This window comes from Theobroma umbraticum, unplaced genomic scaffold, assembly GCF_002168275.2.
Source record: "Theobroma umbraticum cultivar Fairchild unplaced genomic scaffold, ASM216827v3 scaffold_12.1, whole genome shotgun sequence".
Taxonomy (NCBI): Eukaryota; Viridiplantae; Streptophyta; class Magnoliopsida; order Malvales; family Malvaceae; genus Theobroma; species Theobroma umbraticum.
In genome coordinates, this window is record NW_018397269.1 from 1672134 (window position 1) to 1684318 (window position 12185).

At 36.1% G+C, this 12185-nt stretch overlaps 2 protein-coding genes across 2 annotated transcripts; both read left to right on the forward strand.

Annotated features, from left to right (window-relative positions):
- Position 1: 1 nt before the first annotated feature.
- Positions 2-6848, forward strand: LOC110425972 (LEAF RUST 10 DISEASE-RESISTANCE LOCUS RECEPTOR-LIKE PROTEIN KINASE-like 1.4; the record flags this gene model as incomplete). The annotated part of the gene is made up of 4 exons (XM_089785217.1): positions 2-737; positions 5155-5187; positions 5282-5602; positions 5705-6848. Coding segments are annotated over 4 exons (2049 nt in total), but the record flags the coding sequence as incomplete, so codon positions are not given.
- Positions 6849-7984: 1136 nt separating this feature from the next.
- Positions 7985-8778, forward strand: LOC110425976 (uncharacterized). The gene has a single exon (XM_021441066.2). It carries the CDS (start codon positions 8173-8175, stop codon positions 8668-8670), a length of 498 nt encoding a protein of 165 aa, XP_021296741.1. The 5' UTR covers positions 7985-8172; the 3' UTR covers positions 8671-8778.
- Positions 8779-12185: the final 3407 nt, after the last annotated feature.

A 12185-nucleotide genomic window follows, 5' to 3' on the forward strand; every position in this document is an offset into this window, starting at 1 on the left:
AAAATCTGCGTTTGCCAACGATGGAAATTATTCAAGCTGCAGCACGCGGTTCAGATGCGGAAACATTGATACCGGTTATCCTTTCTGGGGTTTGGGGCGACCAGAAGATTGTGGTTATCCGGGTTTCTGGCTGAACTGCAGCGGTAATGTTCCAGAGATCACAATCATGTCAGTAACTTACCAAGTCCTTAATATAGAAAGCGGAACAAGAAATCTTAGGCTTGCTAGAACTGATTATTCAGAAGACGTTTGTGTCCAATATCTCCGGAACACCACTTTGAGTACCGGCGTTTTCGAGTACAATTCCAATACGCAGAACATGACGCTTTATTATGGTTGTCGCCCTCTTACAAATATTCCATCCCTGCCTAAAGGACTCTCCAGTCAATTTGAGTGCGAGATAAATGGAACTGGAAACGTAGGATATTATCTAACAAGGAATATTACAGAGTCGTCCTTTGGCGACCTTGCCAATCTATTAAGCACTAGTTTGGGATCTTGTAACGACAGCGTCACCGTTCCAGTCCTGAAATCAGAAGTTGAGGTAGTGGAGGACAGTCGAACTACAGAGAGTCTGATAGAGGCGCTTAAAGTTGGTTTTGAGCTGCAGTGGTTTGCGAATGATTCTTTATGCGACTCATGTATAGGCTCCGGTGGGCAGTGTGGGTACAACCAGGACGCGAGGGAATTCCTTTGTTACTGCTCAGGTGGATCTTATCCGAGCACTTGTCCACAAGGTACAACTCCTTTCTTCTTAGGCCTGTTTAAAATCACGAGTATTGGGGATGTTTAACCATTTCAAGTCCTACGGTCTCAGTTTCCTGTATCATTGACCAGTTTTCATTCTCATTTATTGCTGCCTAATTTTGGCCTTTGGGGACCTTCAAGCGTGGCGCTGAAGAACATTTTCGATTAGGCTATCGTTCTTCTGTCACTAAACCAAACAATCAAGCGTTAGGTGGGCTTAGTTTTTTCTGATTCTTTATTCATTCAGTGGGGATGATGGCGACCGTGTAGAGCAATAGTAAAGCCTGCCATGTTAGAAAAAATGGACCTCCCTTCCCGTTTCAAAAATTGACCCATTCCAATTTGGAATTTGTTTTTAGTTGCTCCATGATGAAAATTCCGTGGATCAGTAGGATTATAATCTTTTTGCAAATTGGGATGAATTTTTCATTTCTGCACTGGTCGTATTGACAAAAGAATGAATCTAATGATCGCAAGGCAAAACATCTCTATCTATGTTTCAATTTAAGTAAAAGATACATTTTCTATATTACTTATATTTGAGATTTCGTATTTACAATATTTGATTCAATAATTAATGTAAATATCCTTATATGAATAGTTACTAGATGAGTTGTTTTTCTCTTAGGTCTGTTATAAGATTAGCCAAACTCATCCATTTGGCAGTAGTTATCGAGATTTTCAATGAGAAATTGCTTTTGCTTAACGCAATTCAAAATTCTCCATTGTTGATATGGTCCCATTAGTTTGTCTTCCATGTATTGACTAACTTGACACTTGACAGCTTCAGCTGTTGACTTTCTTCCATTCCCATACAAGTTCCATCTCCATTGTAAACCTGCTCATCGAAATCTCTTCTTAAGAAACTTAGATTTCAATGGTATTAATTAGTGCATCAATCTCATCATCAACTATGCTTTTCATATCCAAATCTCTTTCGAATCATCTCAAGTTTATAATCTGAATTTTTCAAAGAGACATCATTTTCCTTGAAATCAAAATTTTCTATAATCCATCATTGAAATCTTCAAAGTTTGGTGTTAAATTTCTTCTGTCCCCACAGCATGCTCCATCCTATAGCTATGTTTCCCATAGCCATCGAGCTTACTGTGATCAAATCAATCTGTTTTTGAATGAAAATTTTGATTTCTTTTCACCTTTATTCCCTATCATGTCTGACTTAGGCACCATTTATAAATTTTTAAAAATAAAATAATATAATTGTGAAATTATTTGTATTAGTTGTTTATAACAAGTGGTGTTCGTTTTTTTTTTTCCTTCCTCTTTTTCTTACCTTCTCATTCGTTTCCCTCTCTTGTGTTCCTTGTCTCTTTTTATTTTTACTCCCATAATGTTTGGGTTTGTCAGAATAGGATCACTACCATACTCAACTCAACTCAACTCAGTTTGCAGTTGATGAAACTGTGAATTGTGATCGTGGCTATCTCAATTCCAAACAAATCCTGGTATGAAGCAAAATGAGCACGTTCGGGGAAAAAGGCCAAACAAAACTATCTTCACTTGTGCGTTGCCGATCAATACTATTAAAATCCCTAGTCTTCCTATCAGAAAAATAAAAATCCTAATTAGGCTTCTTCAAGAATTGACTGTTGTTTATATAGGGTAACGGATCAAAAGTCTTAAGCTAGTTAGTCTAGTTTTTAGCTAATAAAAATACACAACATATACAAGAATAGGAAGACTAAAGAGGCACTTCTAGATAGAAAGAAAGCGTGTAACATAAGTGCTTAAATCATAGGAACACAAACTTCGTGGTTGATTTGGACAACCTTTTGTCATCCTAAGTGGTCTCAGTTTGAAACTTTCTTGTGGGGTATTTTATGCCAATTCAAGGATCACAAGCCTCAGCCGCCCCAACCACGTTAGTTGTCTGGGCCCCTGGCTTACCTCAAAATTTCAACGTGTCCCATTTGCTTAGTCGCCTGTTTTCTCTTTTTTCCAAGATTTCCATTTACACGATGTGCTCAATTTAGAATTTGATTTCAGCATACTACAATTCTTTCTTTCTTTTCTTTTTTTTTTGTGTACGTTGGCTTAGTATAATCCTTTTTTTTTCTCCCAAGTATCGAGTCAAACTCTTACTTTTCTTCAAAAATCAAGTACAAGTCCAAAGATTGGTTTTGTTTCTTTTTTTTTTAATGTAGTTTATTGTTTAAAACATGGTTTTACAAGTCACGTATAAATTACTTAGCTCACAAACTAATACCATGTACTATAATGTTATGTGGTGCTCATTGATGATTGTTAGGGCTACTTCTCCTTTTTCTTCCAATCTTCCATATTGGCTGACCACTCACTTCAAATGGCTATTTCCCTAGTCCAACCGACTCCCAATCACGCCATAATTTCCAACAACTCTTGCTTTAGTCCAACCATCTTTCCATCTTTCTCAGTACTTTTGTTAATCCTCCGAACGGAACCCAAACCAAGCCTTTAAAGTATTGAAACATGTCACCATTCACATTTTTTAACTAACAAAAAACCAAAACAGAGGCTAATAAATAAACCCCACCTTGAAGCCTTCTTTTCATTACATTTCAGAAATCAGTCAACAATGTCAGCCTAAGAGAGTCAAAGGTCAAAACCCCCCACCCTCCACCACCCTATTACCAAGTGCCATCTCGCACCCTCCCTCCACCTCAACCCTCCCCAATGCACCCATTCCCTTCCACTCACTTCTTCTTCCTCCTCCTCTTCCTCCACCAAACGACACCCTCTCCTCCACCCAACAACACCACCTTCCAAAACTGCAACCAAACCATCTCATGTGGCCCAATAACAAACCTTACTTACCCGTTCACCGGAGGCCCACGTCCAGCGTACTGTGGCCCACCGGGCTTCCAGCTGACCTGCTCCAACACCACCACCCTCGAGTTACTGACGGACTCAGTGAGATACCGAGTCATCCAACTCGACCCCCGAACTCAAACCATGACACTCTCTCGGTCAGACCTTTACAACAACCCAATCCCGTGCATGCAAAATTTTACTAACACCACTCTCGATTCCACCATTTTCACTCCAACTTCAAACAACCAAAATTTAACGTTCTTTTATGGTTGTTCCTCCCTTAACACTTCCTCGTACAAACCTCCGAACTTGTTCACATGTAATAATAGTGGAGCTTACTACGTTGTTGGTCCGGTTCCGGTTGATCCAGCGTTTAAAGTTATACAATGCAATGTTAGTGTTACGGTGCCAATGCTTAGAAGTGCAGCGAATGAGCTCGTAAGGAATAGGTCATTGCTTGGGGAGGTCTTGATGGAAGGGTTTAGCGTGAATTATAGTATTCCGTATGATGATGAGTGTGCTAAATGCCTTGATTCTGGTGGAGACTGTGGGTGGTTTTCGAGTCGAGCTATTTGCATTTGTGGTGATAGGATTTGTGACACGACAGGTATTTTTGAGGTATTTAAGGTTTTGGCTTATTTTTAAAAGCATGCTAACATTTAGTTAAATACCAACTCCAAGGTGTTGGAAAGTGCTAGTAACAAAAACCTTCTCATATTTCTTTGGGATTCTTAATTAGTAAATGATTAGTCATAGGATTTTTTAGTTAGATATGTAATTTTTCTGTTCAAATTGTGCTTCATTCTTTTCGAGTGTTGCTGGTCTTTTTGTTTTTTGTTTTGCAAATATGGAAGAACTTTGGCCTACATTTCATTCAGTTGGAAGAATTTGAAAACTATTGAATTTTATTTTTTGTTAGTTTTTGACTCATTTAATTTGTCGGAGGCTCAAATTTTCTTGCGCATGTAGCTGTTGGTAATGATCAGTCTTCCTTAATAACGTCAGAACTAAAATTACTAAAGTATGAAGTCAAGGTTCCAGGCTTCCAACATTGCAATTAGTTGGTCCTGATCATCACCAATTGTTTAGGATAGCACGTGTCTGTTGGTTAGAATCTCTACTCTTTATGGCCACTCTGCTAGAAATTGCAATACATCTTGAACGCTTAGGATTGCGAATTAGATTGTCCTGAAATATGTCCACAAGTTTCAGTCGTCTGGAACTAGGCACATGATATGAATTGATTTGGTAGTCAACGCTCTTGTTCTAGTATAAAACTCGTAGGCTACAGGCTATTGCGTTCAAATTATGAACCTGACCTATCTATTCTTTTCCCATTGTGTACATCATGCCTGAAAAATGTAAAATTTGCCAAGTTGAGCAGTGCTTCATCATTGCAACATATTTTGGGAATTCAGAAACCTGTACAATATGAAACATATGTGCATTAGCTAAATTATGAGCTCTGCATTTATTTTCATATAAATCTTTAACAATTTTTTAGGCCAAGTTTTGATTAACAAATTCAAACAGAATTTTTTTTTTCATTTAATCATTCATATTTCAACTAACATATCGGGATTTTGACTGTTGCAGTTGAAAAGAAAACTGATGTCAGCCTTATAACAGGTATTATTTGGCAATATCATTAACATATTGCATTGTTTCCTGAAATATTTGAATTGTGAAAAAGAAGTTGAGCAATCTCTTGCTTCATCTTTAGGCCTTGGAATAGCTGGTGCGGTTATAGCTGGTATACTTCTAGGCATGGGATTTTTGTGCCTTAGACAACGGAGAAAGAAACTTGCAGCCCAGGCTAAGAGCAGAGACCTTCCAACACCTCCCTCAAGCAAAGGCCCACCTACTTCTACAACTAATCTGTCTCAAAGCATTCCTTCTTATCCCACCTCAAACTATGACCTTGAAAAAGGAAGCACCTACTTTGGAGCGCATGTCTTCAGCTACGAAGAACTTGAGGAAGCTACTGACAATTTCAATCCTTCAAAAGAACTTGGAGAGGGAGGGTTTGGCACCGTTTATTATGGTAATTAAATTTTGTTTATATATATATAGATTCTCTGTAGATCTCAGCCGGAGGTATTTTGTTTCTGCTCCTATAACTGTGTCCTTCAATTTGCTTGATCAGGTGTACTCAATGATGGGCGTGTAGTTGCAGTGAAGCGCCTATACGACAGCAATTTCAAGCGTGCTGAGCAGTTCATGAATGAAATCGAGATCCTCACTCGCATACGCCATCCAAACCTTGTCACACTCTACGGATGCACCTCAAGACGTAGTAGAGAACTTCTTCTTGTTTATGAATACATTCCTAATGGAACTGTGGCTGATCATCTCCATGGAAAGCTGTCAAACTCTGGTTTGCTTACTTGGCCTGTCAGGTTGAGTATTGCAGTAGAGACAGCAAATGCGCTGGCGTACCTCCATGCAACAGCTATTATACATCGTGATGTTAAAACTAACAACATTCTCCTGGACAAGAATTTCCACGTAAAAGTTGCTGATTTTGGCCTCTCAAGATTGTTCCCCAACGATGTCACCCATGTCTCGACTGCTCCGCAAGGCACTCCTGGCTATGTTGATCCTGAGTATTACCAATGCTACCAGCTCACTGAAAAGAGTGATGTTTATAGCTTCGGAGTGGTCTTGATTGAGCTTATTTCATCAAAGCAAGCAGTGGACACCAATAGGCACCGACTGGATATTAATTTGGCTAACATGGCTGTCAGCAGAATCCAGAATCACGCATTGCATGAGTTGGTTGACCCATCTCTTGGGTTTGAGGACGATTATGCTGTGAAAACAAGGATGACAGCAGTTGCAGAATTGGCTTTTCGGTGTTTACAGCAGGATAGGGATGTGAGGCCTTCCATGGAAGAAGTGTTGGAGACATTGAGAGGAATTCGGGATGAAGAGTTGGGAGTGCAAAAGGCAGAGGTAGTGGATATTAGGTCAGAAGCAGAGGTGGTGGATATTAGATCAGATGATGTTGGACTATTGAAGCACATTCCTCCTCCACTTTCTCCAGATTCGGTCAATGATAAATGGGTTAGCAGCTCTACTATTACTCCACCTAACTCCTTTTAGTTTCAAAGCAGACGACATTTCCTTATCTTTTTCACCAAAAAGCCTATAGTAGAGGGTTAAAAGCATTGTATGATTATAATATGATGCATCGATCGAGCTCCAGCAAGATCTTGCAATGTATATGTTTGGGATTCATGTCACATACTATAGTGGTAATTAATGATATCAATGCCGTTTCAATTTGAGTTCTGCATTAGGAAAGTTGCTGACAAATGGCTGAACACCATAACAGCTAGAATATGACGGAACATATTGAACCTAATTCACACGCTTTATTTTGCAGATGCAGGTAAGATCGATGTAATCCAAGTCTTTTAGCTCATGATGGATTTTCAGAGGATTTGCTTCTAAAATACTTCTTGCTCAAACCCTATCGGCAAAACTAGAAATGGTGTTATACCTTGTCCATATGTACTACTCGTACTTGCTCAAGTAGATTGGTATACTTCAAATTCTTGGTTCTTGATTAGTAGCAAAAAGAAACTCTGGCTGAACCTTACTTGTAAATAATGATTAACTAGTATATCATCTTCAATTTTGAGCTTCACTTTCCTCATTTGATTCTTATCATCCCGCAAAACGAAATTATCTTCATAGACTTGTATACTAACCTTCAATTTTGAGCTTGATTCTTTCCAACCTTAATTTGAGCCATCCTTTTTAGTCTCAAAGAAAAAATTCCCAAATATTCTTCAATTGTACCTTATTCAAATTTTGATATGCAATAATAATTTACAAAAACCGTAATGGAATTTGTCATTTTCTCACAAATTCTAAACCAAAATAATTCAAAATTTTCTAATTTTAATTAATATTTTATAATTTTAATCGCATCAAATAAGTATAAAATAATCTATCAACAATTTGTAAAATATCGCCTCAAAATTTTATTTTTTTGTTTTGATATAATTCTTAAATAAAAACATTTCCAACTTTAAAATCTAGAAGCACTTTTAATTATGTTGAATTCAATCATAAAGAATCTAGAAGCATTTGAATATAATAAGTAAACTAAATGGGAGTAGTTAACACCCTATGAAAATAACATTTCCATTTGTAATTTTCTACTTGGAATTCTTCACACAAAAATCCATCCTCTTCTTCCAAGCCCCGCCCTTTTGAGGTACTTTGTCCAATTAGTCCAACTCTCCGACTCCGAGCCTAAAAATTCCTAAACCCCCCATTCCCTTCCACGTGTCCCACAATGATGCAAATTTACCAAGATGACCCTAACATTAAGATAATCTCCATCCCACCATCCAAACAAAAAGCACCCCTTTAACCCCTTTTTCCTATTCTCTTTCTCTTTTCTTTTCTTTTTTTTTTCAGAACTAAACAAATTAAAAAAACAAATCCCTTAATTTTTTATTTTTTTTTAATTTAATTAATAACACCGAGAATCAAACGCTAACTGTTTCTTACTTTCTCTTTAGATCTCTCATCTCTCCTCTCTCTGTCTCCCTCTAAATCACCCAAGCTTACTAGAGAGAGAAACCCCACTTCACAAAAATGGCGACTCTTCACAAATTCAAGCTTTTGGCGACGCAGTGCGCCGTTGCCGGAAGCCCAGGTCGTAGTCCCACCACCAGTCCTGTCGTTCACCTCCGCCGTCGCAAAACCCTCCGCATGCTCCTGAACCGCTCTTCTGCCACCGAACGCCGCCGTTTTCACCGTCGCCACGACGACAACAACTTCGATCCTCCACCTCCACCTCCACCGCCTCCACCGTCAACCACCTCCACTGTCGATAGCAAGAAAAACTCCAACGGGAAGAAGAGCAGAAGAAAATTAAAGGAACTCTTCGTAGCGTCGCCGCCGTTTGAAGAAAGAGAGAGTAACAACAAAAGCTGTGAAGAAGAAACGGAAGATTTGCTACCGGTTACCGGGAGTTCCGCTGATGGGTTTTCAAGTCGAAGCTCTGGTTCTTTGAGACCGGTAACGGCGTCATTTCGATACAGGCTATTAAGGAGAGCTTGGCGACCCATGCTGGTTACTATTCCAGAGTAAATTATATAATTTTTATTTTGATAATCTTTAATTAAAATTAAATCTGTGCAAAAAAAATGTAGCTTTTTTGTTAAGTAAATTTTTGGCTTTTTTTTTTGTGATTTTCAATTTTGATATTTTTGGGGATTTTTTTTTTCTTTTTGAATTATATTACAAATTTTGGAAGTAAAAGAAAATAGAATTAAAATTTTGTTAGCTTCAAAGTGGAGCTTGGTTCGTTGATGATGCCAAAGTGAGCCTGCCAGTGGGTTTTGGCACAACAGCAGATCACATCAAGAAGCAATAAAGTGCCTTTCTTTTAGATACAAAACAAATAAATAATGAATTCACTTTTTAATAGCAATATTTGCATCACAAATGCCAAACTACGCCTTAACCAATATAAAATCTTGTGCGAGTAGTAGTGGTAACCATTTGACTTATACACTAAACCAATATTAATTTGTTGGCTATATTGTTATGCTCTAATTTATGAGCCAAGATAGTTGATTTTGTTTTTGCTTTTTGTTTTGGAATGTTATATTAATCTGATGTTGGGGTAGCATGAATTTATGGGTGTAAGATGTGGGGTAAGTGATGATTAAAAGGTGCTAGGGATCATGAAGACAAGCATAAGACAAAGATATGAGGAAATTAATAATTTTTAATGGAAAGAAGTGACTGATAATTGCAGCCTCCATGTGTTGATGTTTAGATGAAAGAGATATTGAATTATAATCATGCCAAAGCTTTCCTTTTTCTTTTTTCGTTTTCTTTTTGTTGCATTTATAATACAATGCCAGCGTACTTGTACTGTGCTATAAATAGTGTTATAATTGCATATACTACAGGACCCCATATGCGTATTTACATTGAGAACTTGTTAATTTATTATTTGCACAATTTTGGGAGTAGTAAAATCATGATGTTAAGCACTAGTCCTACCTGGTAATCATGAAATTTTCAAGTTTAAGTGATCATGCGTGCTTATGTTAGATTTGGAGAGCAAAAACACCAATGAACATTTCAAGGTTTGACGCTCTCTCTATTTGATTACTCTTAAAAATTAAATATTGATAAATTCTTTTATATGTTATCTTTATATTACTTGCGAATAATCAAGTTTTATATTGAATTTTTATTTGGATAATATTTTTCGACAAAATTTTTAACAAAATATTCTGTTAAAAATAATCATTGTTGAACAAATTTGAATGAAATTTTATAGAAAAATATTCTTTATTCAAGTAATTCTATCAGAGACTATTTAAGTATATAATTTCAGAAACGGGATTTTGAGTTTTATTTTGCAAAAGCCCTCCCTCTTTCGTTGGTTTTCGTCAGACGGCATTATTCTTGTTCATTTCGGGAAACCCAAAACTTTCTATATTGTCATCATCTAAAGGGCTTTGGAATCGAATATGGTCTTTTTTGTGTGCATGTGTTTGTACATATTTGCCTTTTTTTTTCCCCTTTATTATTGTTACATATACGTCCCTAAGTCCCTTTCATCTTAAACTATAAATTTTATTTTTTAATTATGTTGGGAAATTTTAAAATATTCCCCTCATTTTGTTTTCTTTCAAACATGTCAAATTGGTTTTCTCTCCTCTTTTGTTTTTTTTATTTGATCAAAAGGCATTAATTTTTTATATTAAAAATTGATTTTTATTGTTATACAGAACTTAGGATAGAAGTTTGTTAAAAATGACAGTGCAAATAAAATTGAATCCTTGATTTGAAACAATAATATGTGATAAGTGGTAACTTAGTATTAAATATCAGTACTCGAGCATTTAATTTATTAATTAATGTATTATTTTTTTGTTTAAAAATATGAATTCGCATCCTTTTTTCTTAAAAGAATGGGTAAAATACCTACCCTTAATTTTTAAGCATAATTGCCCATAAGTCCATTAGTATTAGAAATGAATAGCTCGTCTCAAAAAGTTTTATTCTGCTAGACAAGGAAATCCTTATGTCAGTCCTACTGTCAACCTCCGTTTATTTAATGAAATTTATAACGATTTTACCCTTCTTTTAATGTTTTTGCTAAAACTAAGAATTTCCTCAAACTCTAAGCTAAAAACCAATTCTTTTATTAAAATGCTATAGATTTCTTGCTGATTTGCGGTATTCCATAAAAGAAGAAATGAAGAAGCTAATTAAGGAAAAAGATTATTTGAAGATCCATAGAAGAATAAACTAAAAATCCAGATTTGTTAGTAAAATGAGCAAGATTTTTTACTGATTTTTGCCACTTCACAAATGAAGAAATGACAAAATTAATGGAGGAAAAAAAGCAAGAACTAAAGATGGATTCTGCCTTTCAAGCTTTTGTTGTCTACAGTCTTGCTAGAGAACTTTCATTTCAAAAACCACTAATGGATGTTATGGAAGAGTTAATGGGTATGGTAGCTTAAAATGATCTCTAACGCTTCCATAACATCCATCTGTGGTTCTTGAATTGATTCAAAATAATTCAAAGTAGCAGTGAAACTTAGGAAGAGAGGAAAATACCATAAAGGTTGAAGGGAAGAAAAAATGAAAGTTGAAGGGCTTCTCGAATGGTGTTTGATAAAATGCCCCAAATAGATGAGATGGGCCAAAAAAATAACAACAGTTTAAGGCTTTTAAATGTCATTTTATTGGATAAAAGTTGTTGAAAGTTATTGAAATATTAAATGCAAAAGTTGTTGTAAATTTTTTAAATATTAAATGCAAATTTATTTAAATATTGACTGGATAAATAGCCAAGTATTTCAATATTTTGAGTTTTTTATCTTGCTAATTATCTTGAATTAATCATAATAGGCTTGAACATAATAAGTGTTATAAGGGTTATTACAAAGGATGTTTTGCAAATAAGTAAACTGATCTTTGTATTGATTTTAATATGTGCTATACAATAATTGCATCAAGTCCCTTGTGCACATCAAGACTATTTTTCCTAAACCTATTCTTAATTTCCAAACAATGGTAGACCAAAAAAAGACAAAAAGCTACAAAACATCCATTCTTAATTGATCCTCCACCATCCATCCAAACACCACAAAAAACCTTAGAACATTGTGCAAAAAGACACCATAAAAAACCTTAAAACACTATGCATATTAACATTCACATATCAACAACATAAGAGACACTTGCTTGTGTCCCTCCAGCACCATCAGAATTCATTATCAAGGCAGAGGCAGCAAAGGCAGCAAGTTCATAAAATGGAGGCCTCCTTACTTCACCATGAGCAGGGATAAATCTAGCACCACCATGAGCAAGGACAGATTTAGCAACACGACCTAGTCTCGAATCAGTAACAGCAACAGGTCTTCTTTACACATCAGCAAGTTCTCTTAAAGTTCTTGATGCAGCAGGTCTTAATGAAGACTCGGTAACAACTCCTGATGAAGACCCAACATCTATTGATGAAGACCCAGGTAAGGTATTTTGCTACAATTTAAAACATAAAGAATGTATTAAATACATTAAATTGCATATATAATGTAAAATACTAAATTGAATAATTAATGTAGATTACC

Coding starts and splice junctions, on each gene's coding strand:
- LOC110425976 (XM_021441066.2), top strand. CDS start 8,173: ATGGCGACTCTTCACAAATTCAAGCTTTTGGCGACGCAGTGCGCCGTT.